This window comes from Eriocheir sinensis, chromosome 58, assembly GCF_024679095.1.
Source record: "Eriocheir sinensis breed Jianghai 21 chromosome 58, ASM2467909v1, whole genome shotgun sequence".
Classification (NCBI taxonomy): Eukaryota; Metazoa; Arthropoda; class Malacostraca; order Decapoda; family Varunidae; genus Eriocheir; species Eriocheir sinensis.
The window spans coordinates 4,592,678-4,619,568 of record NC_066566.1 but is presented as its reverse complement, the minus strand read 5'-3'; the positions used below and the strand labels follow the sequence as shown (position 1 = coordinate 4,619,568).

Sequence of the window (26,891 nt, the reverse complement as noted above, 5' to 3'; positions counted from 1 at the left end):
AGGCATGAGGGGATAAAGTTGATCTCTGAGTGACTGATTTTGGTTGTGGGTGGAGTGTAATTGAGGTCTGAACTTTCTACCAGAGCATCTCTCCACCTTGCCTGATCATTTCTGCATGTCTACCATGAGAATTATGCCACAAGAATCAATATGACTGTCTGCTAATTTCTTGAATATCCTTAGTGTTTCTGTATTGCTGGGAAATACTGAAACTCTTGTCTGTGCATGCCAAGCACACATAAGTATGCACACATGCATACATACACAAACACACACACATACAAGTGTAGCTTGACATAAATTTCATGGAAAAAAGTTGACAGTCTTACCTTTGTGAGCCTCTCTGGCACAGGTTCAATGTCAGAGTTCTTCTTGAATGGGATTGGCTTGTCCTCACTGAGCCACTCTGTCCAGCCATTCCTACAGTCTTTGTCCTCCTCCTCTGGGCCTGGTGTGGTGGTGGCAGGGGTGGTCACTCTCTCAGGTGTGTAGGTGGTGGTGAGGGCAGGAGAGGGAGTGAAGACTGGTGAGGGGATGGGTGCAGGGGTGGTGACAGCCGGGGTAGTGGTGGTGGTGGTGGCGGTGGTGGTGGTGGTGCAAGGCGTTCCTCGACATAACTTTTTCTTCCGTGAGCATGTGCTGTGAATGAGAAAAGGGTCATCTGTGCTACACTGAAGAAGAATATCTGTGTCTACTACGAATCTATTCCTCTACTTTAATGCCCTTCTTGGAATGTTCATGGTGATGGACACGGGATGAGATGCATTCCTGTAAAAGTCAATTCCTTAAACTAAACCTTAAAAAAATCTTTAACCTGATAGCAGCGACGGGCCAAATTTGTGGCTTTACCGTGTAGCATTGACAGGCCAAATTTGTGCCATGATTTAAACCCCCCAAAATAGATGATACATAAACTGATCACAAATGCTTCGATATATATTATGAAATGGTTTGTGTGGGTGATGATTTTTTCTCATTTTTCTCGCTTAGAGGGACCACTAAGAAACATGATCCCCGCTGCTACCGGGTTACAAATCTTTGGTGTTTACATTAATATATTAAAACATTTTCTTTGTGCAGTATATCCACTCCTGTGTCTCACCAGGTGTGGCAGTCATCCTGGGAAATAATGTCGCCCTCCAGGAACACTTCTCCGTCCACCTCCATGCACTTCTTCTCACAGTCAGCTTTCGGTACACAGTCCAGATCCGTGGCACTCTTGTGGACCTGGCCCGGAGGACACACATCCTTGGCACAGCCTGCAGGAACACCACAAAGGGGATCAGACTTCAGCTTGGCATGTGCACAAAATCTTATGTAATGGTATTTTTCCACTGTGCTATAGTGTAGGATGCAAAGATTGTCCGGAGAAGTTCTTAACTCTTTCCATACGGTGATGCAAACGTCAGCGTCACAGTATCGAAATGGTGAAAAGGAAATGGAAAAGGATTAATTCTCTTCTAAACTTCTTAATCCTCTTCTAAACTTCTTAATCCTCTTCTAAACTTCTTAATCCTCTTCTAAACCTTTTAATCCTCTTCTAAACCTTTTAATCCTCTTCTAAACCTTTTAATCCTCTTCTAAACCTTTTAATCCTCCTCTAAACCTTTTAATCCTCTTCTAAACCTTTTAATCCTCTTCTAAATCTCTTAATCCTCTTCCATTTCCTTTTAATCCTCTTTCATTTCTTCTTAAGAGATTTGGAAGAGGATTAAGAGGAAATGGAAGAGGATTAAGAAATTTAGAAGAGGATTAACCCTTTCCATATGACGGTGATGCTGACGTCGGTGTCACCATATTAAAGGGATTAACTACCCATGGATAATGAGACAAAAGAAATTACAGCAGTGGGGACCAATTTCCTCATCTTGCTTTGTTCTTGTTATTTTGATTGAAAAAAATAAACAAAAACAGTGTGCATCTTGACTTTCCACCTTGTGCTAACAGGAAACAGAGGAAGCAATTTAGTTACCTTCCACACAGGCGTCTTGGGTGCAGAGTGGCGGGTCCGGGTCCAGGAGGGTGTCACAGTTCTCCAAGGGGCAGGTGGGGATGCAGGGCTCATAGTGTTCACAGGACTCGTCACATTGCATGGCTGTACAAAACACACACACATGTAACACTGCACGGCCCTCACTCCCAACCTTTCACAGTGTTCACAGGACTTCTCACACTTTTTGAAGGCACAGAACACACACACATGTAACACTGCACGGCCCTCACTCCCAACCTTTCACAGTGTTCACAGGACTTCTCACACTTCTTGGAGGCACAGAACACACACACATGTAACACTGCACGGCCCTCACTCCCAACCTTTCATAGTGTTCACAGGACTTCTCACACTTCTTGGAGGCACAGAACACACACACATGTAACACTGCACGGCCCTCACTCCCAACCTTTCACAGTGTTCACAGGACTTCTCACACTTCTTGGAGGCACAGAACACACACACATGTAACACTGCACGGCCCTCACTCCCAACCTTTCATAGTGTTCACAGGACTTCTCACACTTCTTGGATGCAAAGAACACACTCACAACATACACACAAATGAATTAGAGTTCTAGGGGCTTTTAAGAGGATGAGCACCAATGATATGAGGGCAAGATCAGCGTGCAATATGTCTTGTGGGGGCCGCTTTTGAAAGGCAGCCCAGTACTAAGACCCCAGATGCCTGCCTTTAACCCGTTGACTGTGGATTTCCTACAAGAAGACATCACCAAGCTACGGGTATGGAACAAAAAGTGGCTGCTACAATTCAATGAAGAAAAATGTAAAGTCCTGCACCTTGGGAGGGGATATCCAGCATACCAATACCACATGGGAAACACTCCACTATCAACCACAGAGGCAGAGAAAGACCTGGGAGTATATGTTACCAGGCTACCAGTGAAAGCTAAATCTGTGACAATCGCAGCGAACGGGTTAAATTTGGCTCTGCTCACACAAATTTAACACTGCCCAATTTCACTCTCAACCTTTCTTTGTCTATCTACCTGTTGCCACCTTTCTCGTCCCTATTCTCATTCTCAAATCTTCTACATAATCTTTTATATGTAGAAAAATATGTTGAAAATATGCAAGATGAAATTAAACAGATACAGAAGAACTTGACTCCTCTAAGCTGATTTCACAAACACACACACAAAGGAAAAGATTGACGTGAGGCGCTGCATGGAGATATAGGGTCGTTTTATGAGACATTTCGCCGCCCAAGAACACCTATTTGACAAGGCTTTCGTAAGAGTTGTGGGCATTTTCAGGGGTAGCTTTATGACCCTGGTGGTAGTCTGACCCTTCCTCTGTACCGTGACCCAGAAGAAGTACTGATTAGAACTTGATTGACCCCCTCTTTGACCTTTAGAAATAGATAACATGAGAAGCGAAGGTGCCTTGTAATAACGCCCATAGTCTGTTCACTTAAGTCTGACCCAAGCTGACAACATAAACCTAAGCGTATTCGTAAGCACAGTGCAGATTAGCAGAAAGTGTTGCGTGAGATAAACACAAACAGAGGTTAAACAAAACTTGGAAGCCATAGCAGTAACCAATCAGCACTCAGCTTGCAAACATACTTAGGGTTATGTTGTCAGCTTGGGTCGGCCTTAAGTGTTAACAGACTATAGTGATGGATACTTACGACAGAGGCTGGGTGTACGCCACTTGATGTACACACTGTGGATGTTACACTCGTGGACGTACGCTGCAATGGCCGTACACAGACACTCACAATCCCCTCCTGTGTCACAAGCGCAGGCATCGAACTGGCACCTGGAGGAGTAAGGGAATGAGGACACGGCGATCTTATATAGCTGTAGCTTGTGGGACGGGTGTAGAGGTGTGAGACTAATAATAGGTATATGCCTGTCACAATCACCAGACTGAGCTCTTTAGAATCACAGGGACACGAGAACCAGTTTATAAAAAAATGGAAGAAAATGTATATTGTTAAAGTTTAGCTCAATAATACATCATCTTCTTTCTCCTCTTCTTCTTTGTTTAATGTTCTTATTTTCCATTATGAGGTTGAATCAATTATATGTCATCACAGTTAATTAGTCTTAGTCTTGGATACTGTTAGATAATCATTTTCAACCATTATGTTTTAAGTAGTAACACCTTGACACGGCAGACATTAGATTACAACCTATTGCTTGTGATATGTCTATAATGGCCTTGTGGTGCTAGAGAGCTCATTAATATACTAGATAAATAGAAAAAAGGAGATAATTAGTAGTAAGTTTAAGATGAAGGTTACATAGTTCGATGTATGGGGAAGGCGGATAGTATATAAACAGTTCTGAGGAGTTGCTGTGTAGATCAACTGGCTTCTTGTAGTCTCAGTGTCTTTGTGTACCGTTAACCCCTTGACTGTGGATTCCCTACAAAAAGACATCACCAAGCTACAGGAATGGAACAAAAAGTGGCTGCTACAATGCAATGAAGAAATGTAAAGTCCTGGGAGGGGACATCCAGCATACCAATACCACATGGGAAACACCCCACTATCCACCACAGAGGCAGAGAAAGACCTGGGAGTGTATGTTACCAGGCTACCAGTGAAGGGACATCCAGCATACCAATACCACATGGGAAACACTCCACTATCCACCACAGAGGCAGAGAAAGACCTGGGAGTATATGTTACCAGGCTACCAGTGAAAGCCAAATCCATGCCAATCGCAGCGGACGGGTTAATAATAGAGATGGTATAAAAAGAAGGGTCATTAATCTCAGTGCTAAAAGTATCCTACTCCTCTGGTCCATCATGACTATATTCTTGATTTCCAGAGGCAGGGATGGGTTAGTGATACACTCTCCTGATGTGCAATGCCTACCTCTCTATGTAGGGCTCCACGGGCACCTCAGAATGACACAGAGAAAATGCATCAGACTTGAGGATGGCACACTTCTTGGCTGCCCACACTTTCCTCTCTGGATGGAGGCTGCAAGCGTCCTGTTGGGAGAGAGAAAAAGATTACCATCACTTCATCAGGTTTCCCGATGCTAAAATCAGATATAAAAGAAGGGAAATAAGGTGGAGGTACAGATTTCTCCTATTTTAAAACATGCTGCATGCTATGCCAGGGCTGGTTAAAAGAGAAGCATGGAAGATTTTATAGTGAAGAAAACAAATCTAAAGAAATATCCTAATCTTCTCTTAACCCGGTAGCAGCGATGGGCCAAATCTGTGGCTTTACCATGTAGCAGCGACAGGCCAAATTTGTGCCATGATATAACCACCCCCCCAAAAAATGATACATAATCTGATCACAAATGCTTTGATATATATTATGAAATGGTTTGTGTGAGGGGTGATTTTTTCTCATTTTTCTCGCTTAGAGGGACCATTAAGAAACATGATCCCCGCTGCTACTGGGTTAATAATAAATAATCTAGAAATCTCTCCTTATATATAAAAAAAAACATGTCTTAAAAGTGCTTCCTTCTTATAACTTAGCTCAAACAGCAAACAAATCTTAGGAAACTTCAAGTATTTCTGGCCCTGCATTTCTGAACATGAGTATTGTCCATGGCAGGTGTGTGAATCATTGTGAAGATTACCTACAAGCTGCAAAGATCTAGTCAACCTTAACTTCTGTGACGTTGGTGAGGATGAGCACCAGGGGCAAGCAGGGGCCAAACAACAGTCATACATCACAGAAGTCACTATAAATAAAATCTGTCTGTGCCACTATTGGACTGAGGTCATCGTCTATCAAAAAATGCAGTATGCTTCTTAACCCTGAGTCCCTAGCATACAAATAAGACAGTCAAGAGGAGGAGAGGCCAACCTTGATGAGAATGCTGTCTGGGCAGTAATTCTGGAGTCGCCACGAGTCCCCAAATATCTTGACGGACACTTCACTTGAGCCTCCTGCTGGGGTTTGGAAGTCGTCTTGGTCATCCCCATTGAAGTTCCCGCACAGCCCTCGCACCTGGTGATGAGAGGAGGATTAGGTGTGTATTTATCTAGTAGTGAAATACAGGAAAAGAGGCGTACTAGGCTCGTGCTGTCCCGTCTCCATAACGCTTATAATCCAGTTTGGCTTTAAATTCATGAATCGTTTTTGCACACACAGTCTCCTTGTCAAGTCCGTTCCATGTTGTTATGCTTCTGTATGGAAAGCTGTATGTATGTATGTGTGTATGTATGTGTGTACATGTGCATCTGTGGGGATAACTGCTTCTTTATATCTTTCATGTATCTTTTTTTTTCACTTTCTCTCCCCTGGTATGTATATTTATAAAAAACTTCATACATAATGGCAGGCAAACACCTCAGATGCCTTATTCAAAACCACAAATGGTGTAAAGATTGACTCCTCACTTTGGTTCAACTTTCCCCTTCCATTCTCACCTTGCCCTTCCATTGGGGGTCCAGGCGCAGGTAGGTCCGTGTGCCGCGGTCCCACTGCAGCACCAGGCCCATGTCTGGCACCTCAGCGAATATGAACAGTCCCGCCTCTCGGATGATGGTTCGTGTCATGTTCCTAGGAAAGAGTCAAAGTAATTAATTCTACGTTTGTCTTGTACACAATCAGAGTGCAGATTTAAACATAGACCTGGAAATCATTTACAGACAGAAGAGGATATCTGACCCTGTGTTAATAATTAAGCTTTTGACAGATTCTTTAACCCAGTAGCAGCGACGGGCCAAATTTGTGGCTTTACCATGTAGCAGCGATGGGCCAAATTTGTGCCATGATATAAACCCGCCAAAATAGATGACGCATAAACTGATCACAAATGCTTTGATATATATTATGAGATGGTTTATGTGAGTGATGATTTTTTCTCATTTTTCTCGCTTAGAGGGACCATTAAAAAAACATGATCCCCGCTGCTACCGGGTTAAAGGTTGCATTAGTACTTGTTAACAGTTATGTGGGTAGTTTGTTTTTTAATTCCATTTCTGGGATGGAGTTTTGAAGTATTGGATTTTTACAGAGTTAGTTTGACATATTACAAACTCAGTCATAAAAAGTAATATAAAAACAAACACTCAAAAAAGACAAATCAGTCAAATTTTTGTTAATAAAAACTAATTCAATGCTTAAACCAACAGACATTCTTCAAGACAATAACTCATTTTCCTAACACATTGATTTTCCTGAGTATTCCTTTCTCTGCAATAAGTCATCCCCTTGGGCATGTTCAGGAGTGACAGGTAAAGGAAGGTGCAGTAATGTGAGTTTGGCGATCAATAAGCACAAGATAAGTTTGATGCATGCTCCTTAGGTTAATATTATAAGACACTTTCACTTTTCACATCAGCTATTTCTAAAGGTCAAAGAGGGGGTCAGTCGGGTTCTAATGAGTGTTTCTTCAGGTTCATGGTACAGAAGAAGGGTCAAACTACCACCAGGGTCATAAAACTACCCCTGGAAATGCCCACAACTCCTATGAAAGCCTTGTCAAATATGTGTTCTTGGGCGACGAATTGTCTTATAATACGACTTAATCTCTTACTTGGTGGGCGGAGGTTTGCTGCGGGAGAACTCAACCGTCTCCAGTGTGTCTCCGGAGCCAACTCTCAGCGTGACAGACTTGGCGCACGTCACACCTCCTGTTCCACACGGCACGTTCTGGCAAGGGGAGTGATACGGTGAGCTATTATTATTTGTATCAATGAGCTGCCTGTGCTTGAAATGCTCAGAGAGGGTAGTAACATTTGCCTCCTGCTGCATATTCTATGATTCTATGGCAAAGATAATTTACAAATACTTTGATCTATCCAACTACCTATGCTAAAGACTATTGTTCAGTGTGTCTGGGTATGGCAAAGACAATATGTTATGGCCTCTGGATGCCACGTCGTAGGCTTACCTGTATGGTGACCTCAAAGGTGTCTGCCCGGTTGGCCTTGCCCTTGGCCAGCAGGTAGTCACAGGTGCCGTGGAAGTCGTACATGCGGCCGTCAAAGGTCTTGTAGTGGGAGTCGCCCCAGGCAGTGCAGAGGCCGGAGCAGGGAGTGTCTGTGCACAGCCACTGCCCTCCCTCACACTTGCTGTTGTGCAGCACACCAATTAATGAGTCGCTTAAAATTTTGGTGATGGAAAAATTAATATACTCATAAAAAAATACCAATAAGTTGTTCTATTATAGGATGAAATTAAGGCTCAGTAGGGACACAAATTTACCAGAGGGAAAATGCAAAATTAGTTACTGCTTCATGAGTCCCAAGAACAGCAACTCACCATGTGTTGCAGTCCTCGGTGAGTGTGGCGCCCTCCTCATAGGAGCGGCCGCCATGGTGGCAGGGACACAGGCTGTGTGGGGTGCAAGTGCCGCTGTCAGTGTTGCGCACGTACCCGCGGGCACACACACAGCCTGGCCGACACAACTCACTTGCCACTGGACGAAGATGCATGGTCTGGGAAAGGTGATACAGATTAATTTAGAGAAAAGAAAACATGCAGAAAGTCCCTTATGTCTGCTCCCTTGACTAAATCAAGGCCTTTATTTTTTTTAGCACTCGTCCCCTACCATTGTATCTTTTTAGTTTCCTGGTGCTACTTACACATGTATCCTTAGTTGTATAATCACACTCTGTACTGCCTGGGTTGGTGGTCCCTCCTCCTCCCTGTTTACTTTTTTGTAATTTTATCACAAACAATCATCAAGATAAATCAGAGATACCAAATGCTGACTTTGTAAGCTACAGGAAAATAAAGCTACATCAATCATTTTGCTTACTAAAAGGTGGAAAAAAGGACCGTCTCATTCAGACCTGCAGCCATGAGGACACAGGGTGCTGCTCCCCCCATGGATTGATTTCTAATATCCCACTTATGTACAAATATGAAAACAAAAGGGTAGTGAAACTGTGTACTACTAAGTGAACTATATGTGAATTTAAAAAGCACTAAAGCTTGAAGCATGGATGTTTGATCCCTGACCCTATTTTTACCCATTCTGCCCTGAGATCCTAGTTATAGGCCCATTCTTTTTCATTAATGTACCTGGCATGTGTTTTCCTCCTCTGGCAGGCAGTCCACGTAGGCCTCGTGGTTCTCCTCGCTGCACTGAACTTGTGGCGGCCGTGTTACAGACTCGTTGCCTCGTGGCTCCCAGCAGTTCCATTCCGTGTTGAAACATTCACTGTAAAGGTCAGCTTTATTAATACATTTCTGAATAACAAGATGAATCTAAATCTGTTCATTTGTTCCTTTCATATATGTACACACATGGCACATTAAGATCTTACCAGACTCTGTAGGTCCCGTCATTCTGGATCTGCATCATCTCATAGCCAGGCTTGTACTCCTTGGCCTGGTAGACACATGGGCACTCGGTGATGGGCACACACAGGCCTTCGGTGTCCAAGGAGAATCCCTCGAGGCAATTGCAGCCCTCGACGCACTTCCTCTTGCAGTCCACATTGGTCGCCAAGTCCAGGCAGGTGCGAGAACAGCTGTTGCCGCAGACCTGGTACTTCTGTCCACCGGTACAGTGCACACCTAGACGAAAGGGAGGAAAGACTCAAACAGTTAAACTTGCATTCTCTAGAAACGAGGTTTATAAATGGATGAAGGGCTTTAATAAGGGAGACATTCATAAGGTTTTGTTGGTAAGAGAACCGGGTAGGACACGAAGTAATGGGTTTAAACTGGATAAATTCAGATTCAACAGGGACATAGGCAAAAATTGGTTTACTAACAGGGTGGTGGATGAGTGGAATAGGCTTAAAATAGACTAGATAAATTCATGGACAGCGATATTAGGTGGGATTAGATACCTTATGTTCTTATGTAGATGATTAATATTTTCAGTGGGAGGACAAAGTGTGTGCTGGCAAACATACATTAAAGGAAGCACCTCAAAGGCAAACACAAAAAAGGAAAAAAGAGCTCGCAACAAAATAAAACACAAAAAAACCTGCAAGAAAACAAAAAAGCCTGTTAACATACTTACGACTCCATGCTAGTTTTAATAGAAGGAGGTCTCTCGATTGGGTGAAAAAACTGATAGAGATTAACCTGAAGGGCAAACACAAAAAAAGCAATAAGAGCTCGCAACAAAATAAAACAGAAAAGAGACTACGACAAAACAAAAAAGCCTGCTAACACACTTACTCCATACCAGTTTTAATAGAAGGAGGTCTCTTGATTGGGTGAAAAAAAATGATAGATATTAAAAACTCAGGATCATGTGAAAAATAGCTTAACTACTACAATGACATAATTACAGAATCATCCATTAATAAACCAGCACACCCACTATAGTAAGTACTCACCACACTCCCGAACTTCTGCGCGCCAGTCAATGGTGATGCCCTTCCTGGCACACTCCTTGCTGTAGGCCGCCAGGATGGGGCACAGACACCCGTCCAGCTTGGTCTCGCAGGAGCACATGTCATAGAGGCAGTCGCGGTAGTAAGGCTCGGGGTCCACTTCGAGGTGGCACTCTGGAGGGGTTTGTACATAGATCTACACAGATGCTCAGACCACACAGACCATAATTATATAGGAGGGGAGAGGGAGGCATAGAAGTGACTGACATACTGGAGGGATTTGTACATAGATTTACATAGATGCTCAGACCACACAGACCATAATTATATAGGAGGGGAGAGGGAGGCATAGAAGTGACTGACATACTGGAGGGATTTGTACATAGATTTAAATAGATGCTCAGACCACACAGACCATAATTATATAGGAGGGGAGAGGAAGGCATAGAAGTGACTGACATACTGGAGGGATTTGTACATAGATTTACATAGATGCTCAGACCTCATAGACCATAGGAGGGGAGAGGGAGGCATAGAAGTGACTGACATACTGGAGGGATTTGTACATAGATTTACATAGATGCTCAGACCACATAGACCATAGGAGGGGAGAGAGGGGCATAGAAGTGACTGACATATAGTTTCTACATGTATATTTTAATCACATCTCTCTTATACTGTTTTTTTTTTTATGTATATGAGAGAGAGAGAGAGAGAGAGAGAGAGAGAGAGAGAGAGGGGGGGGGGTTCACTCACTGGAGAAGAGGCTGGACTTGATCTTGGCGCAGAACTTCTCCGCCACCGCCTTGTTCTGCACGTGGGTCTCGCAGGGCCGCGCCTCCTCCGCCTGGGGCTGGTTCTCGCATCGCTGGGAGGAACATTAGGAACAAAAAAATAAGTTCTTCCCTTCTATAGGTGCTCAGTCCACCCTCCATAGCCAAATACCAGCTGAAAAGCATACCTAATTTCTACTCTCTTCTCTATTTACTTTCCTTTTGTCTATGGTGATATATTCTTTTCACTCATAGTAATTAGGGACCGTATTACTAAACGTTTCGTCGCCCAAGTTCACATATTTGACAAGGCTTTCGTAGGAGTTTGAGGCATTTCCAGAAGTAGTTTTATGACCCTGGTGGTAGTCTGACCCTTCCTCTGTACCGTGAACCTAAAGAAACACTCATTAGAACCCGAATGATCCCCACTTTGACCTTTAGAAATAGTTGATGTGACAAGCGAATGTGCCCTATAATACTGACCTAGGTCTTGGGAAAAAAGTGTCAGTTGAGTTTACGTCAAGGGAAAAGGTTGATTCGAGTCCCCTACAAAGATCGAAGTACCATCGCGGTAATACACCAGCCTAAATAACGTTCCATTATATCACCCCAGTTCTTCATTCCTCAGCGTTATTCCTTAAAAAATAGCATGTGTCCCCTACCATTCCTCAGCGTCATTCCTTAAAAAATAGCATGTGTCCCCTACCATTCCTCAGCGTCATTCCTTAAAAAATAGCATGTGTCCCCTACCATTCCTCAGTGTCATTCCTTAAAAAATAGCATGTGTCCCCTACCATTCCTCAGTGTCATTCCTTAAAAAATAGCATGTCCCCTACCATTCCTCAGCGTTATTCCTTAAAAAATAGCATGTGTCCCCTACCATTCCTCAGTGTCATTCCTTAAAAAATAGCATGTCCCCTACCATTCCTCAGCGTTATTCCTTAAAAAATAGCATGTGTCCCCTACCATTCCTCAGCGTTATTCCTTAAAAAATAGCATGTGTCCCCTACCATTCCTCAGCGTTATTCCTTAAAAAATAGCATGTGTCCCCTACCATTGTATCTTTTTAGTTTCCTGGTGCTACTTCCATATGTATCCTTAGTTGTATAAGCCATTCTCCTTTGTTGTTTACTTGCAACAATAAACTATCAATCAGTTAATAATTATGGTTATAACATGCACTATCCCTCAATGATCAACACCTGTGAATCTACACCTGCATAGGACATTAAGTGGATACCGTTGAAGGAACATTCTTTCATTACCTCCATTTGGGCATTTTATATTCACTGCTAGTCCTCGGGTATTGGGAAGAAGAAAAAAAAAGTATTGTGTTTGCCAGGTGAGAAGGTTGATTTATTTAGGGGTGTATTTTAAGACACCATCGCTTCTCAAATCGACTATTTCTAAAGGTCAAAGAGGGGGTCAATCGGGTTTTCATGAGTGTTTTTCTAAGGTTCATGGCACAGAAGAAGGGTCAAACTACCACCAGGGTCATAAAACTCCACCTGGAAAGGCCTACAGCTCCTACGAAAGCCATGTCAAATATGTGAACTTGGGCGACGAAATGTTTTAAAATACGACCCTTGGGCGGTATTCTTAGACGCTTCCAACACCTGCATCAACTATTTGCAAAGGACGAAAACATGATCAATCGGATTCTAGAGATTGTTTTTTGGGGTTCGGGGTTTAGAGGAAGAGTCAAACTATCACCAGGGTCATTGAACTACCCCCTGGAAAGGCCCATAACCCCTACGAAAGCCATGTCAAATGTGTGTGTTTGGGTGACAAAATGTTTGAGAATATGTCCCATTAGGGTCGTGTTATTTGACATTTCATCGCTCAAGAACACATATTTGACAAGGCTTTCGTAGGAGTTGTGGGCATTTCCAGGAGTAGTTCTATGATCCTGATGATAGTGTGACCCTTCCTCTGTACCATGAACCTAAAGAAACACTCAAAAGAACACGACTGATCCCCTCTTTGACCTTAAGAAATAGCTGATGTGAGAAGCGAGCGTGTCTTATAATACCAACCATGTCCTATTTAAAGATCTCACCTCCGAGGTCTTCCACTTGTTGGCGAAGGCGATGGCGTTCTGCTCGATGTCTCCTTCGGGGGTGAGGAAGTCGTCCCGCTGGTTGTCGGTGAAGGTGCCGCAGAGACCCGCCGTCAGCCCGCGGAACTCTGCCGGGGCGTCGACGTACACTCTCGTCTGGCCGTCCCACCACACGTCCAGGCCATTGCTCAGCTCCACTGTAACCCAGGTGGAAAGTTGGAAAATTTCGTTTAGTCGGCGCAACATCTGTAGTCATATGCCGGAGAGAGACAGGAGGGGAAGGAATTATAGGAGAAGGAAGCAGACCCCAGGAGACAGGACACAGCCCCCGATTAATACCTGGTACTCATTCACTGCTGGGTGGACAGAGGCGTAGGGTATCGGAAAAGCCGCCCAAATTTTTCCACTCCACCAGGGAATCGAACCCGTGCCGGAGAGAGACAGGAGGGGGAAGGAATTATAGGAGAAGGAAGCAGACCCCAGGAGACAGGACACAGCCCCCGATTAATACCTGGTACTCATTCACTGCTGGGTGGACAGAGGCGTAGGGTATCGGAAAAGCCGCCCAAATTTTTCCACTCCACCAGGGAATCGAACCCGTGCCGGAGAGAGACAGGAGGGGGAAGGAATTATAGGAGAAGGAAGCAGACCTCAACAGACAGGACACAACCCCCGATTAATACCTGGTACCCATTCCCTGCTGGGTGGACAGGAGCGTAGGGTATCGGAAAAGCCGCCCAAATTGTTCCACTCCGCCCGGGAATCGAACCCAGGCTCTCTCGATTGTGAGCCGAGTGTGCTAACCACTGCACCACGAAGCCCCCGAACCCAAGCGGAGGAAAGTGTTAGTTAGATCACCTTGAGCCAGCTTCCTCAGCCACATAACCCTTCCTCTGGCTGTCCTACCACTTGTCTCGGCCATAGCTCACTGCAAGCCATGGGAAGCAGTGTCAGAACTACCCACCACTCTTAAGGGGCTATTACACTGGGCATATTTTCCGTAGATCTTCAGTCAAACCACGATTTCCGCTAGCGTGGTTCTCAATTGTTTCTTGTTATTGTTGCTGATGAAGATGGTGAGTAATACCGTCGTCCTTCGGTGAAATCTACCGTAGCTTTGGAAGATCGTGGACACGCCAGAAAACCACGGAAATATGAGAACCACGCCAGCGGAAATCGTGGTTTGACTGAAGATCCACGGAAAATTTGCCCAGTGTAATAGCCCCTTTACCCTCATATGTCAGAAAGCGTCACAAAGTACTGATCACAAGTTCGCCTGTCACCGCTCATCACAGCCTCCTCCTGCCCCGTGCTGAGTGTTGCGAGCTGAGTGAACGCAGTGAGGTTGAGGCTTCGTTTGAGCTTCGGATACCGACTCGAGCTTGTAACGAGACTCCATTCCAAAGAAACTATATAATCCTGTTTTTGTGTGGATGCTGCTGGACTTTTTTTTATGGGGGGGAGGGGGGGGGTGATGGAGAGCTAAACAGAAGACACCTATTAATAAATGCCCGCCACAATGTCTCGAAAATTATTACTGAAAATGCCGGAACAGGTGGTCAATAGAGTGCTCTCTCTCTCTCTCTCTCTCTCTCTCTCTCTCTCTCTCTCTCTCTCTCTCTCTCTCTCTCTCTCTCTCTCTCTCTCTCTCTCTCTCTCTCTCTCTCTCTCTCTCTCTCTCGCCTCCTCCTCCTTCCCTTGCATCCTTCAGCTTGAAATTTGAACCTCTTTTCTCTAAGTCGATGAAATAAAATAACAAATCCTATGGTGTCCCTACTTCTCAATGTCACACGTAGGGCCGTTCAGGTGCTCACCAAGTCACCTGATATCGCTAAGCCCTCAGGTACGACAGGTAAATGCTGCTGCCGCCGTACCTGAGATGAATTAACAAAAGGTGATGTCGTTTAGCTACTGTACCTCTGTTTGTTTGTGTTTCCTATAGTTATTAAATATCACGACCTTGCCCCCTTTCAAGATACGCATGTCTTTGATCAGTATTCGCTTACGGCTCACGTCAATTATCCCTAAAGGCCAAAAAAGAGGTTATACGCGTTCTCATAAGTGATTTTTACTTTCATAGAGCAGAGGCTTTGTCAAACTACCATTAGGGTCATAAAACTAACCATGAAATTGACTTGAAACTCCTAAGAAAGCCTTGCTCAAAATATGTGCTTGGGCGGCGTAATGGTTAAAAGAATATGGGTATTTCGCGTACAAGGGGATATGTTAAGTTTTCTCTCCAGGCGTGTCGGGGGAAACGTGTAGTGTGTGAGAAACGAGTACACGAGACCTCAAAGTGCTGAGTTCGAAGCCAATTTCTTGCATTTCGAAGCCACTTTCTTGGAGTTCGAAGCGACAAAGCAAAACGCTCGCTCCTTCTTCTCCTCCCCCACCCTGCTTCATCGTTCCTCCCTAACCACTCAATCTCTCCTTCCTCCTCTCTATCCCCCTATACCACCTCCTTCCTCCTTCCTCCCTAACCACTCCATCTCTCTTTCCTCTCCTCCTTCCTCCTCTCTATCCCCCTAAACCACCTCCTTCCTCCTCCATCCTGCTTCCTCCTTCCTCCCTACCCTCTCCATCTCTCCTTCCTCCTCCTCTCTATCCCCCTATACCACCTCCTCTCTCTCTCTTCCACACCCACCCATTCCTCCTTCTCCCCCCCACCTCTCCAAGTCTTTCAAGTCTTCTCCGTAAACGCTCGCTAAACTGTCTGGTTGTGTTCCTCGCCACAGTTCTTCGTAACGGCAGCAGCGACGCTATTTCCAGGCGCAGAGAATAGCGGTGGTTTGACAATTTTCCAATCTCTCTCTCTCTCTCTCTCTCTCTCTCTCTCTCTCTCTCTCTCTCTCTCTCTCTCTCTCTACGCCCACTTTGCCAGCGCCGGAGAGAGTGTTTTCTTCACACGGTTTTCATTTCCCAGGCGTGTGCTCCAAACAGTCATTTTACCTCACCGCCGCCCTCTTCCTTCCTCTCCACCTCCTCCTCCTTCCTCTCCACCTCCTCCTTCCTCTCCTACCCCTCCCCCTCCATGGCTTCTTCCTCCTCCTTTCTTTCTACCTTCTCCATGCCTTCTTCTTCTTCTCTCTGTCCCCCTATATCTCTTCTCCGTTCTCCCTCCATTTTTCCTCCTTCCTCTCTACCTCCGTCCATGCTTCCTCCTCCCTTCTCTCTATGCCTTCCTTCTATGCCTCTTTCTTCCTCCTCTTCACCTACCATGCCTCCTTTCTTTTCTAACCCCTCCCTCTATGTCTCCTTCCTCCTCTCTATCTCTCTATACCTTCTCCTTATCCAGCTCCTCCTTGCTTCTTCCTTCCTCTCTGCTACCTCCTCCCGGCATATGACCACAGATGTTGCGCCGACTAAACGAAACTTTCCAACTCTTTTGCTATCTCCACCTTTCCTCCTTCCTCTCTTCCCCCTCCACGCCTCCTCCCTCCTCTTTCTCACCCATAAAATACGTCAGCGTGGACCTCTTTCCCTCCTCCCTTGCTCTCGTTCCCACCTTTCTTTCCGGCACTTTCTCCCCTTAACCTATTTTGAAGGATGGGTGGAGGGTGCTGGTCTCGCTCTCCTCTCCTTGCCCCGCCTTTACAGACTTGCAATCATGGGTCGGTTTTTCTCTCAGACGCTTTCATCAACCCCTCGCATCAACTATTTCCAAAGGACCAAAAGGAGATCAATCGGGTCCTTATGAGTGTTCCTCCTTTATAGAATTGCAATCATGGGTTTTATAATAGTTCCTTGAATCCTTGTTTGTTTCTGCTCCTTCGCCTCCCCTCATCTACCTATCCATAATCCTTGTTTGTTTCTTCTCCTTCACCTCCCCTCTTCTACCTATCCATAATCCTTGTTTGTTTCTTCTCCTTCACCTCCCCTCTGCTACCTATCCATAATCCTTGTTTGTTTCTTCTCCTTCACCTCCCCTCTGCTACCTATCCATAATCCTTGTTTCTGCTCCTTCACCTTTCCTCTTCTACCTTTCCATAATCCTTGTTTCTGCTCCTTCATCTTCCCTCTGCTACCCATCTACCCATTCTGAAGGCTGGGTAGGGAGTTATTTCTCTTTCTCTTCTCCCTGTTTATTCCTTTATAGAATTGCAATCGTGGGTTTTGGAGTTCCTGTAGTCCTTGTTTCTGCTCAGTCACCTTCCCTCTGCTACCTGTCTACCCATTCTGGAGGCTAGGTAGGGAGTTATTTCTCTTTCTCTTCTCCCTGTTCCTCCTTTATAGAATTGCAATCGTGGGTTATGGAGTTCCTGTAGTCCTTGTTTCTGCTCAGTCACCTTCCCTCTGCTACCCACCTACCCATTTTGGAGGCTAGGAAGGGAGTTATTTATCTTTCTCTTCTCCCTGTTTATTCCTTTATAGAATTGCAATCGTGGGTTTTGGAGTTCTTTTAATCTTTGTTTCTGCTCCTTCTCCTTCCCTTTTGCTATCCATCCATTCAATTATTTTTCCCCGCACGGAAGAAAAACGATAATAGATCTAATAATTTCCTTCCGCTCCTCCTCCTCCTCCTCCTCTTCTTCCTCCTCCTTTGTTTGATCCCTCCCTCTACTATCCGTATATGGTAGGAAAAGAGAGATGGAACAGGAGGAGAAAGAGGAGGAGGACCACATATGCCTATTCATCCATACAAACCCATATAGTCTCTCTCTCTCTCTCTCTCTCTCTCTCTCTCTCTCTCTCTCTCTCTCTCTCTCTCTCTCTCTCTCTCTCTCTCTCTCTCTCTCTCTCTCTCTCTCTCTCTCTCTCTCTCTCTCTCACCCATCCACCCCCTACATCTCTTCCCCCATATCCACTCTGGTCATCCTACTACTACTACTACTACTACTACTACTACTACTACTACTACTACTACTACTACTACTACTACTATTAAACTACCAAGACTAACTACCGAACTGCCTAACACCAATCACCCATTCCCCTGCATCTTCCCACTCCCCCATCCACCCCCTTGCATCCTTTTCCTCCATTCTGCCTCTACACCCTCCCCTGTCTCCTCCTTCCTCCTCTCTATCTCCCTATATCCACTCCTATTTCCCATTCCCTCACTGCCTCTTCCTTCCTCTCTACCTTCTCTATCTCTCATCCTTTTCTCCACCCTACACTGGTCATCCATTTCTCACCATTTCCCCTCATCGCCACCCTCTTTCTTCCTCTCTGTCTCCCCTTCCTATGCCTCCTTCTTCCTCCTCTCTCTACCCTTATTCTGCCCTCTCCTTCCTCCTCTCCATACCTCCCATGCTTCATTCTGCGTCTCATTCCCACATACTCACTCTGGTAATACTCCTCCTCCTCCTTCTTCTCCTCTTCCTCCTCCTCTTTCTCCTCCTCCTCCTCCCCCAAACTCACCCATGATAAAGAGACTCGAGGCTGTCTTGATGTACACTCCGTTCACCCAGGCAGGCAGGTCCTTCAGTTCGACCCCGTTCACCGTCACTTCCCGCTTCTGCTTGAGCCGGATAACCGTGCCGTCGAGCCGAATGGTAACCGACTTGGTGCACGAAGGGAACTGGCCGACGATGGAGGCTGGGAAGTTCATCTCCTGCGCGTGAGGGAGAGAGGGAGTGGTGAGGCTGGTTGATGATCGGTGTTGTTAGGTAGTTGGGTAGTTAAGTAGTTATTGAGGTAGTTAGGTTGTTAGGTAGTTAGTTTGGTAGTTTAATGGTAGTAGTAGTAGTAGTAGTAGTAGTAGTAAGCAGAGTAAGAAGAGGAAAAGGAAGAATGTAACAAGAAAAAGAACACAGGAACTTGAAAGCACAATAGGAGGAAGAAGAAGGAGGAGGAGGAGGAGGAGGAGGAGGAAGAGAGTGACGCTAGACGAAAAAAAGGGAAAGGTTAGGAGGAGAATAGGAACAGAAGACGTGACAAGAACATAATAGGAAGAGTGTTACAACGAGGAGGAGGAGGAGGAGGAGAAGGAAAAAAAAATGGTAAAGGAAGAACACAATGAAAGGAGGAGGAGGACGAGAAGAAGAAGGAAGTACAGGAGAAAAAGATGGAAATAATAGAAGAATAGGAAGATAAGGCCACAATGGGAAGAGCACGAAGAAGAGGAAAAAGAAAATAATGATGACGATGATAAGGAGGAGGAGAAGGCGGAACTGGAAAAGAGGAAAGAACAGCAGAGATTCGCGTGTGGCTGTGCGTGAGGGAAAGAGGGAGGAAAGAGAGAAGGGGAAGGAGGAAAGGAGAGAAAGAAGCGAGTGTGAGAAGGAAAGAAAAAGTGAGGATAATGATGATGGCAACAATTACGTCTTCAACTCCACCAGAAAAGAGGGAGGGAGGAAAAAAGAGAAAGCCATAGCGAGAGAGAGAGAGAGAGAGAGAGAGAGAGAGAGAGAGAGAGAGAGAGAAAACAATAACAACACTAAAAGCCTTACAATCCAATCGGACGGAAATTTCATAGACGACATAAAGAAAATATAGACGATTTGATTTCTTGTTTTGCTCCTTAAAATCAACACCTCCATTACCTTATTTGTTGATGGACACTTTTAAGAGGATATTATAGAAGGAAAGAGGAATTAAAGAGGAAAATATAAGAGGTAGGGGAAGAAAGAAAGCATTATAAGCGGTAGAAGAAAGAGGAGAGGCAATATAAATGCGATAGAAGAAAGAGGAATATAGAAAAAAGAGGAAGAGAAAAGAAAGAGGAATATGGAAGAAAGAGAAATATAGAAGAGAGAGGAATAAAGAAGAAAGAGGAAAGAAAATACATTAGAAAATTAAAAAAAGAAATGTGGTAGATGGAAAAAGAAAAGAAAAGTGGAATTAGCCGGTGAAAGAGGAAGAGGAAAAGTTTAAAAGGGAAATGAAGTAGGAAAGAAAAGGTCAAAAAGGAAATTGACGAAGCAAGAAAGAAAATTTTAAAAAAAGGAAAACTAATGAAGCAAAATAGATGTTAGGAAAATAGGAAAATGAAGCAAAAAAATAAAAAAAGGGAAAATAATGATACAGCAAAATAGATATGTTGGAAGAAAGGAAAATGAAGCAAAAAGTTCAAAAAGGGAAAAAATGATGGGGCAGGAAAATAAAGATGATGGGAAAATAGGAAAATGAAGCAAAAAAAGAAATTCAAAAAGGGAAAAAATGACGAGGCAGGAAAATAAAGATGATGGGAAAATAGGAAAATGAAGCAAAAAAAAGAAATTCAAAAAGGGAAAAAAATGACGAGGCAGGAAAATAAAGATGATAGGAAAATAGGAAAATGAATCAAAAAAAGAAATTCAAAAAGGGAAAAAATGACGAGGCAGGAAAATAAAGATGATAGGAAAAAGGAAAATGAATAAAAAAAGAAGTTAAAAAAGGGAAAAAATGATGAGGCAGCAAAATAAAGATGACAGGAAAAAGGAAAATGAAGCAAAAAAGAAGTTAAAAAAGGGAAAAAATGACGAGGCAGCAAAATAAAGATGACAGGAAAAAGGAAAATGAAGCAAAAAAATCAAAGAGGAAAAATAATGACGCAGCAAAATAAAGATGATAAGAAAAAGGAAAATGATGAAGCGAAAAAGAAAAAGGTCGATCTAAAAGGAAATGATAAAGCAAAAAGTAAAAGTTAACAGGAAAATGACGGAGCGAAAAAGATATGTTAGAAGCTTAAAAAAAGTAAAAAAAAGAAGAAAAAAAATACTAAAAAGGAACCATTATATCACTACTAAGAGTACATGATATATGGGTGACAGATAGATAGATAAGTAGATAGATAGACAGATAGACTAGGAAGGGTAAAAATTGCATTGATTGGTGAATCCGACGAAAACAAAAACAATAACAAATGTGTTTAAAGGAATAATAATAATAATAAAAAAAAATTGAAGAAAATAAATAAAAAGAGCGATGACTATTATATTTTTTCCTTTCCTCTTTTCATTTCGTTTTTTTAGGAATGTTGTGTTGTTGTTATTGTTGTTTTTGTTTTTGTTTTTGTGGTTGTTGATGATGATGATGATGTTGTTGTTGTCATTGTTGTTGTTGTTGTTGTTGTTGTCTGATGTCTTTCCTTCTTTTTTTTTCCTTTTACTGTATTTCTTATCAGTGGTTGACCCTTAATAAATGTAGGTGAATGCAGGTGAGAGCACACACACACACACACACACACACACACACACACACACACACACACGTATACACGCCTCGCGGTGCACAGGAAGGAAAGCCACACTCTTGACCTCAAAACTGGCAGCTCTGACCTTTGACCCCTCGTGTGTGTGTGTGTGTGTGTGTGTGTGTGTGTGTGTGTGTGTGTGTGTGTGTGTGTTAAACAAGATTTCAATAAACATTTAAATGGACGATAAAAAAATCAAAAAACACACGTGACACGTGAGGATAATCTCTCTCTCTCTCTCTCTCTCTCTCTCTCACTCTCTATATCTCTCTCTCTCTCTCTCTCTCTCTCTCTCTCTCTCTCTCTCTCTCTCTCTCTCTCTCTCTCTCTCTCTCTCTCTCTCTCTCTCTCTCTCTCTCTCTCTCTCTCATTAACGGATAAGAAAAGATGCGGCGAGAGAGAGAGAGAGAGAGAGAGAAAGGGAGGCTGACATACGTAATGGAGCAAAACAAAGGTGACTCAAGTATTGTGTCTGTGTAGTTCCCGAAAGAGAATCGAATCATATATAACTCTTCCTCAATTCCCTCATATTTATAGTTCCTTTCTCCCTTCCTCTCCATAATCCTCCTATTCTTTTCCTCTCTCCCTTTTTATTCTCTCGCTTTCCTCCGGCACTCCCAGTTAGGTTTTGCGAATAATACATAGATCTTCTGGTCACTAACTTAATCTCTGTTTAGTTACCCCGTTAAAAAGACGAAATGAAAAAGACCACAGATTCATCCTTTCTCTCTCATGTATACCTTTGCATTGTTTTATTATTTTGTCTGCCAATAATACGTAAAATATCCTGGTCACTAACTTAAGCTTTCTTTAGTTACCCCGTTAAAAAGACGAAATGAAAAATGCCTCAGATTCATCCTTTCTCTCTTACGTATACTTTTGCATTGTTTTATTATTTTGTCTGCCAATAATACGTAAAATCTCCTGGTCACTAACTTAAGATCTCCTTAGTTACCCCGTTAAAAAGACGAAATGAATAAGGCCTTTCTCTCTCATGTATACCTTTGCAATGACGTGATATCGCTACTTTATCAATTAACGCAAGTGGTGTGTCATTTATTTGGGTATGGCGTGTTATCTCCTTATTTTTCCGTTATGCATTCTTAGTTGTTACTCATCCACTTACTCACTCACCCAGCCAGTCATTCACTCTTTCGTTTCCCACTACTCCTCTTCCACTCTCCCCTCTTCCATTCTCTTCTTCTCTTCTCTTCTCCTCTTGATCCGTTTATGTTAGCCTCGAACTTTAGCCACGCCCTCCAATAAGATTTCAACCTCCAATACGATCTCACCTCTCCCAGCATCTCTCTTTCTCTTTAACTCACTCTCACTTCCATTCTCTCTTCCTCTTCATCAATTCATCAACTCATCAATTCGTTTATGTTAGCCTCGAAATATAGCCACGCCCACCAGTAAGATTTCAACCTCCAATACGATCTCACCTCTCCCAGCATCTCTCTTTCTCTCTCACTCACTCACTTCCATTCTCTCTTCCTCTTCATCAATTCATCAACTCATCAATTCGTTTATGTTAGCCTCGAAATATAGCCACGCCCACCGGTAAGATTTCAACCTTCAATATGATCTCACCTCTCCCAGCATCTCTCTCTCTCTCTCTCTCTCTCTCTCTCTCTCTCTCTCTCTCTCTCTCTCTCTCTCTCTCTCTCTCTCTCTCTCTCTCTCTCTCTCTCTCTCTCTCTCTTCCACTCTCTCTTCCTCTCCTCACGACTCACATTACACCGTTTAAGTTAGCCTCGAAATTTAGACACGCCCACCAATATGATTTCAATAATAAGATTTCACATTTCCCAGCATCCTTTTCTCTCTCTCATTCACTCTCACTTGTACTTCAATCCTCACTTCCACTCTCATTTCCTCTCCTCTCAATCTACAACACACCGTTTACGTTAGCACCGAAATTAGGCCACGCCCACCCAAGTTCCTAGCCTCCAATAAGATTCCACCTCTATCACAGTATCCACCAATGACATGCAGGGTGATTCGTAGGGGGCGTGGCCTTTTGCTTGTGGGTTAGCCAATGATATGGAGTCTCAGGGATAAGTGGGAGGGGCTTAGTTGCGCGGTTAACGTGGATGGAGTCTAGCTATTTATTACTGCTGTTATTTTTACTCTCATTGTATTTTTCACTTTTATTCACTCGACTCTCAATTGTATTCTTCAAACTCTCACTTTTATTTCCTGGATTCTCAATTTCACTCTTTTTTTTCTTCATCTTCTTGTTCTTGTTCTTCTTGTCCTTGTTTTCCTTGTTCTTTTTCTCTTTTCTCTTCTTCTTTTTCTTTCTCTCTTTCACCTCTTCCTCCTTCACTCAGACTTCACTCTTTCTTGTTCTTCTTCATCTTCTTCTTCTTCTTGTTCTTCTTGTTCTCTTTCTCCTTCTTTTTCCTTCTCACTTTCTTTCCTCTCTTCCTCCTTCTCTTCCTCTCTATTCTAGTCGTTCTCCTCACCCACCTCCTGCTCTCAATTCCACTCTCCCTCCTGTCATTTCCACTCCCACTGCTGTTTCTTCCCTTTTCAATATGCTCTCAATTCCACTCTTCCTCCTGTCATTTCCACTCCCACTGCTGTTTCTTCCCTTTTCAATATGCTCTCAATTCCACTCTCCCTCCTGTCATTTCCACTCCCACTGCTGTTTCTTCCCTTTTCAATATGCTCTCAATTCCACTCTCCCTCCTGTCATTTCCACTCCCACTGCTGTTTCTTCCCTTTTCAATATGCTCTCAATTCCACTCTCCCTCCACTCATTTCCACTCTCACTGCTGTCTTTTCCCCTCTCTGTATGCTCTCGCTTCCACTCTCGACTCTCATTTCCTCTCTCTCGACTCATACGTCCTCCACAGCTCGTCTTTCTTCGCGACCCGCCCTTCCCTTCCTTCAATAGTACATTCTTCCACCCTTTTTCCCCCTCCGTCCCAGCTGACACTCACCTTGTACGCTTCCCACCAGCCCATACCACTCCCTACATTGTTAGGTTTTGTTCTATTCTACCTGGGCCGACACCTGGAGGGAGGAAGGGAGGGAGTGTGTGAGTGAGTGAGCAACCCTCGAACCCTTCTCTTCTTGTTCTTGTTTACGTTGTTTTGCTGTTGTTGTTTGTTTTTCTTTTGTCTTGTTGTTGTTCTTCTTCTTCCTCATCTTTTATATTCTCTACTGTTAACTCGTATTCTCTTTTTGTTCTTGTTTTTTGTTGTTTTGTTGTTGTTTTCTTTTTTGTTCTTCCTTTCTTTCTTTCTTTCTATCCCTTCTACTGTTCTTCTTTTTGTTTTTTTGTTTTTGTCGTTCCTTTTGTGTTGTTTTTTTGTTGTGGATCTTCTTTTCTCTTGATTCTTTTTGTCATTTATTTTATTTTGCTTCTTGTTCTTGTTCTCTTTCTTCTCATCCATTATTATTGTCATCCTTTCTTCTTCTTTTTTTCTCCCCTTTCTTCTTTTTCTTAATCTTCTTGTTCTTCTTGTTCTTCATTTTCTCCCTTCTCATTTTTCTCTCTTTTCTTCTACTTATTTTTCTTAATCTTCCTGTTCTTCTTGTTCTTCATTTTCCGCCTTCTCATTTTTCTCCCTTTTCTTCTTCTTCTTTTTCTTAATCTTCTTGTTCTTCTTGTTCTTCATTTTCCGCCTTCTCATTTTTCTCCCTTTTCTTCTTCTTTTTCTTAATCTTCTTGTTCTTCTTGTTCTTTATCTTCTGCCTTCTCATTTTTCTCCCTTTTCTTCTTCTTTTTCTTAATCATCTTCTTGTTTTTCATCTTCTCCCTTCTCATTTTTCTCCCTTTTCTTCTACTTATTTTTCTTAATCTTCCTGTTCTTCTTGTTCTTGATCTTCTGCCTTCTCATTTTTCTCCCTTTTCTTCTTCTTTTTCTTAATGATCTTCTTGTTCTTCATCTTCTCCCTTCTCATTTTTCTCCCTTTTCTTCTTCTTTTGCTTAATCTTGTTCTTCTTGTTCTTCATCTTCTGCCTTCTCATTTTTCTCCCTTTTCTTCTTCTTCTTTTTCTTAATCTTCTTGTTCTTTATCTTCTGCCTTCTCATTTTTCTCCCTTTTCTTCTTCTTTTTCTTAATCATCATCTTGTTCTTGATCTTCTGCCTTCTCATTTTTCTCCCTTTTCTTCTTCTTTTTCTTAATCTTCCTGTTCTTCTTGTTCTTCATCTTCTGCCTTCTCATTTTTCTCCCTTTTCTTCTTCTTTTTCTTAATCATCATCTTGTTCTTGATCTTCTGCCTTCTCATTTTTCTCCCTTTTCATCTTCTTTTTCTTAATCTTCTTGTTCTTCTTGATCTTCTTTCTCATTTTTATTTTCCTCCACTTCCTCCTCCTCCTCCTTACTCTATTCGTCCTCTGCATCCTCATCCTTCTCCTCTCCCTTCTAGTCGTCTTCTTCACTCTCCTCCTCTTCCTCCTCCTTTCTCTCCTCCTTTCAACTTTCCTCTTCACGAGACTCATGCTTTCAACCGTACTTCATTTATCTCCCCCAAAAGAGAGTTCACCAGCGCCATTGCATTCATTTCCTCTCTCGTTTAGTAATTATAGAGGGCAGAGGTGTGTGTGTGTTTACGTTATGACTCTCTCTCTCTCTCTCTCTCTCTCTCTCTCTCTCTCTCTCTCTCTCTCTCTCTCTCTCTCTCTCTCTCTCTCTCTCTCTCTCTGAAAAGCGTATCAGTCAAGGACGCAATCATTTAATAATCCTAATACCAATACTGATATGACTTTGTAACCTAATATCTTCGAAACGAGCCAACTCAAATCTCTCTCTCTCTCTCTCTCTCTCTCTCTCTCTCTCTCTCTCTCTCTCTCTCTCTCTCTCTCTCTCTCTCTCTCTCTCTCTCTCTCTCTCTCTCTCTCTCTCTCTCTCTCTCTCTCTCTCTCTCTCTCTCTCTCTCTCTCTCTCGCGACAGAGTGACTGACTGGCTCGATGGTGTAACTCGCCTTCTCCTCCTCCTCCTCCTCTTCCTTCTCCTCCATCACCATCGACATCTCCTCCTCCTCCTCCTCCTCCTTTACAATCACCTACAGTTCCACACCCAGTCCCACTAACACCTCAGTCGCGGCCTAACCTCGCAAGGGGGCGGACGCGTTACGGGCGCTCTCACCTCCATCAGTGGCTCACCGCGTGGCGCACAAAGAGAACGAAAACGGAACTGATTGTCGCTGTTGTTGTTCTTTGGTGTTACGGAAAGAGAGATAATTCGATGTCCGTCGCTGCTGCTGTTTGAAGACCTAAGAAGAATGGTTGCACTTGTGATTTCTTAACTAGTTTTACGTGTTACTTAACTTGACTTAGAGAGGAATTTAAGCAAACGTGTGCGACTTGTAAGTTATGAAGACTCGGTTACTTGGATACTTCTAAATCTGACTCTGCAACGGTTGAACTTAAACGACCTTGAAGGTGTATTTTTAAAGGGCCCTGCAAGAGTATATTTAAAGGGCCATCTGCAGCGTGCCTCTCCAAAGGGGTTTGATAGAAGAGGCTGCGAGTGAGGGAGTGAGAAGGGAGGGAGGGAGGGAGGGGAGAGGAGAGGAGGGAAGGATGGAGAGCAGCAAGAAAGTGGAGTGCGAGGTGGGGGACGTCCATCATGTTCTCTACCACAGCTCCGCCAGCCTCCACCAAGTTCTACGCACGCGAGGTGGGTCCACGCGCACAAACACATATATATACACACACAAAAAAAAAAAATAAATAAATA

At 43.4% G+C, this 26,891-nt stretch overlaps 2 protein-coding genes across 3 annotated transcripts in view; one reads left to right on the top strand and one right to left on the bottom strand.

Annotated features, from left to right (window-relative positions):
• Nucleotides 1-26,891, bottom strand: part of LOC126985070 (uncharacterized) — a 119,135-nt gene that overhangs the window by 41,005 nt on the left and 51,239 nt on the right. For both annotated transcript variants that reach the window (XM_050839464.1, XM_050839465.1), the window contains 16 exons: nucleotides 18,438-18,630; nucleotides 13,077-13,273; nucleotides 11,001-11,112; nucleotides 10,248-10,418; nucleotides 9,219-9,471; nucleotides 8,974-9,112; nucleotides 8,209-8,384; nucleotides 7,838-8,018; nucleotides 7,481-7,596; nucleotides 6,369-6,501; nucleotides 5,803-5,946; nucleotides 4,846-4,964; nucleotides 3,648-3,778; nucleotides 1,973-2,095; nucleotides 1,103-1,259; nucleotides 330-639 (listed from right to left, as the gene is read on the bottom strand). In XM_050839464.1, the coding sequence (XP_050695421.1) occupies nucleotides 330-639; nucleotides 1,103-1,259; nucleotides 1,973-2,095; nucleotides 3,648-3,778; nucleotides 4,846-4,964; nucleotides 5,803-5,946; nucleotides 6,369-6,501; nucleotides 7,481-7,596; nucleotides 7,838-8,018; nucleotides 8,209-8,384; nucleotides 8,974-9,112; nucleotides 9,219-9,471; nucleotides 10,248-10,418; nucleotides 11,001-11,112; nucleotides 13,077-13,273; nucleotides 18,438-18,630 (2,655 nt within the window). The remainder of the gene's footprint in view (nucleotides 1-329; nucleotides 640-1,102; nucleotides 1,260-1,972; nucleotides 2,096-3,647; nucleotides 3,779-4,845; nucleotides 4,965-5,802; nucleotides 5,947-6,368; nucleotides 6,502-7,480; nucleotides 7,597-7,837; nucleotides 8,019-8,208; nucleotides 8,385-8,973; nucleotides 9,113-9,218; nucleotides 9,472-10,247; nucleotides 10,419-11,000; nucleotides 11,113-13,076; nucleotides 13,274-18,437; nucleotides 18,631-26,891) is intronic.
• Nucleotides 26,253-26,891, top strand: part of LOC126985072 (uncharacterized protein DDB_G0271670-like) — a 25,686-nt gene continuing 25,047 nt past the window's right edge. The window contains exon 1 of the mRNA XM_050839466.1: nucleotides 26,253-26,831. Coding sequence (XP_050695423.1) covers nucleotides 26,735-26,831 — 97 coding nt within the window. The 5' untranslated portion in view covers nucleotides 26,253-26,734. The remainder of the gene's footprint in view (nucleotides 26,832-26,891) is intronic.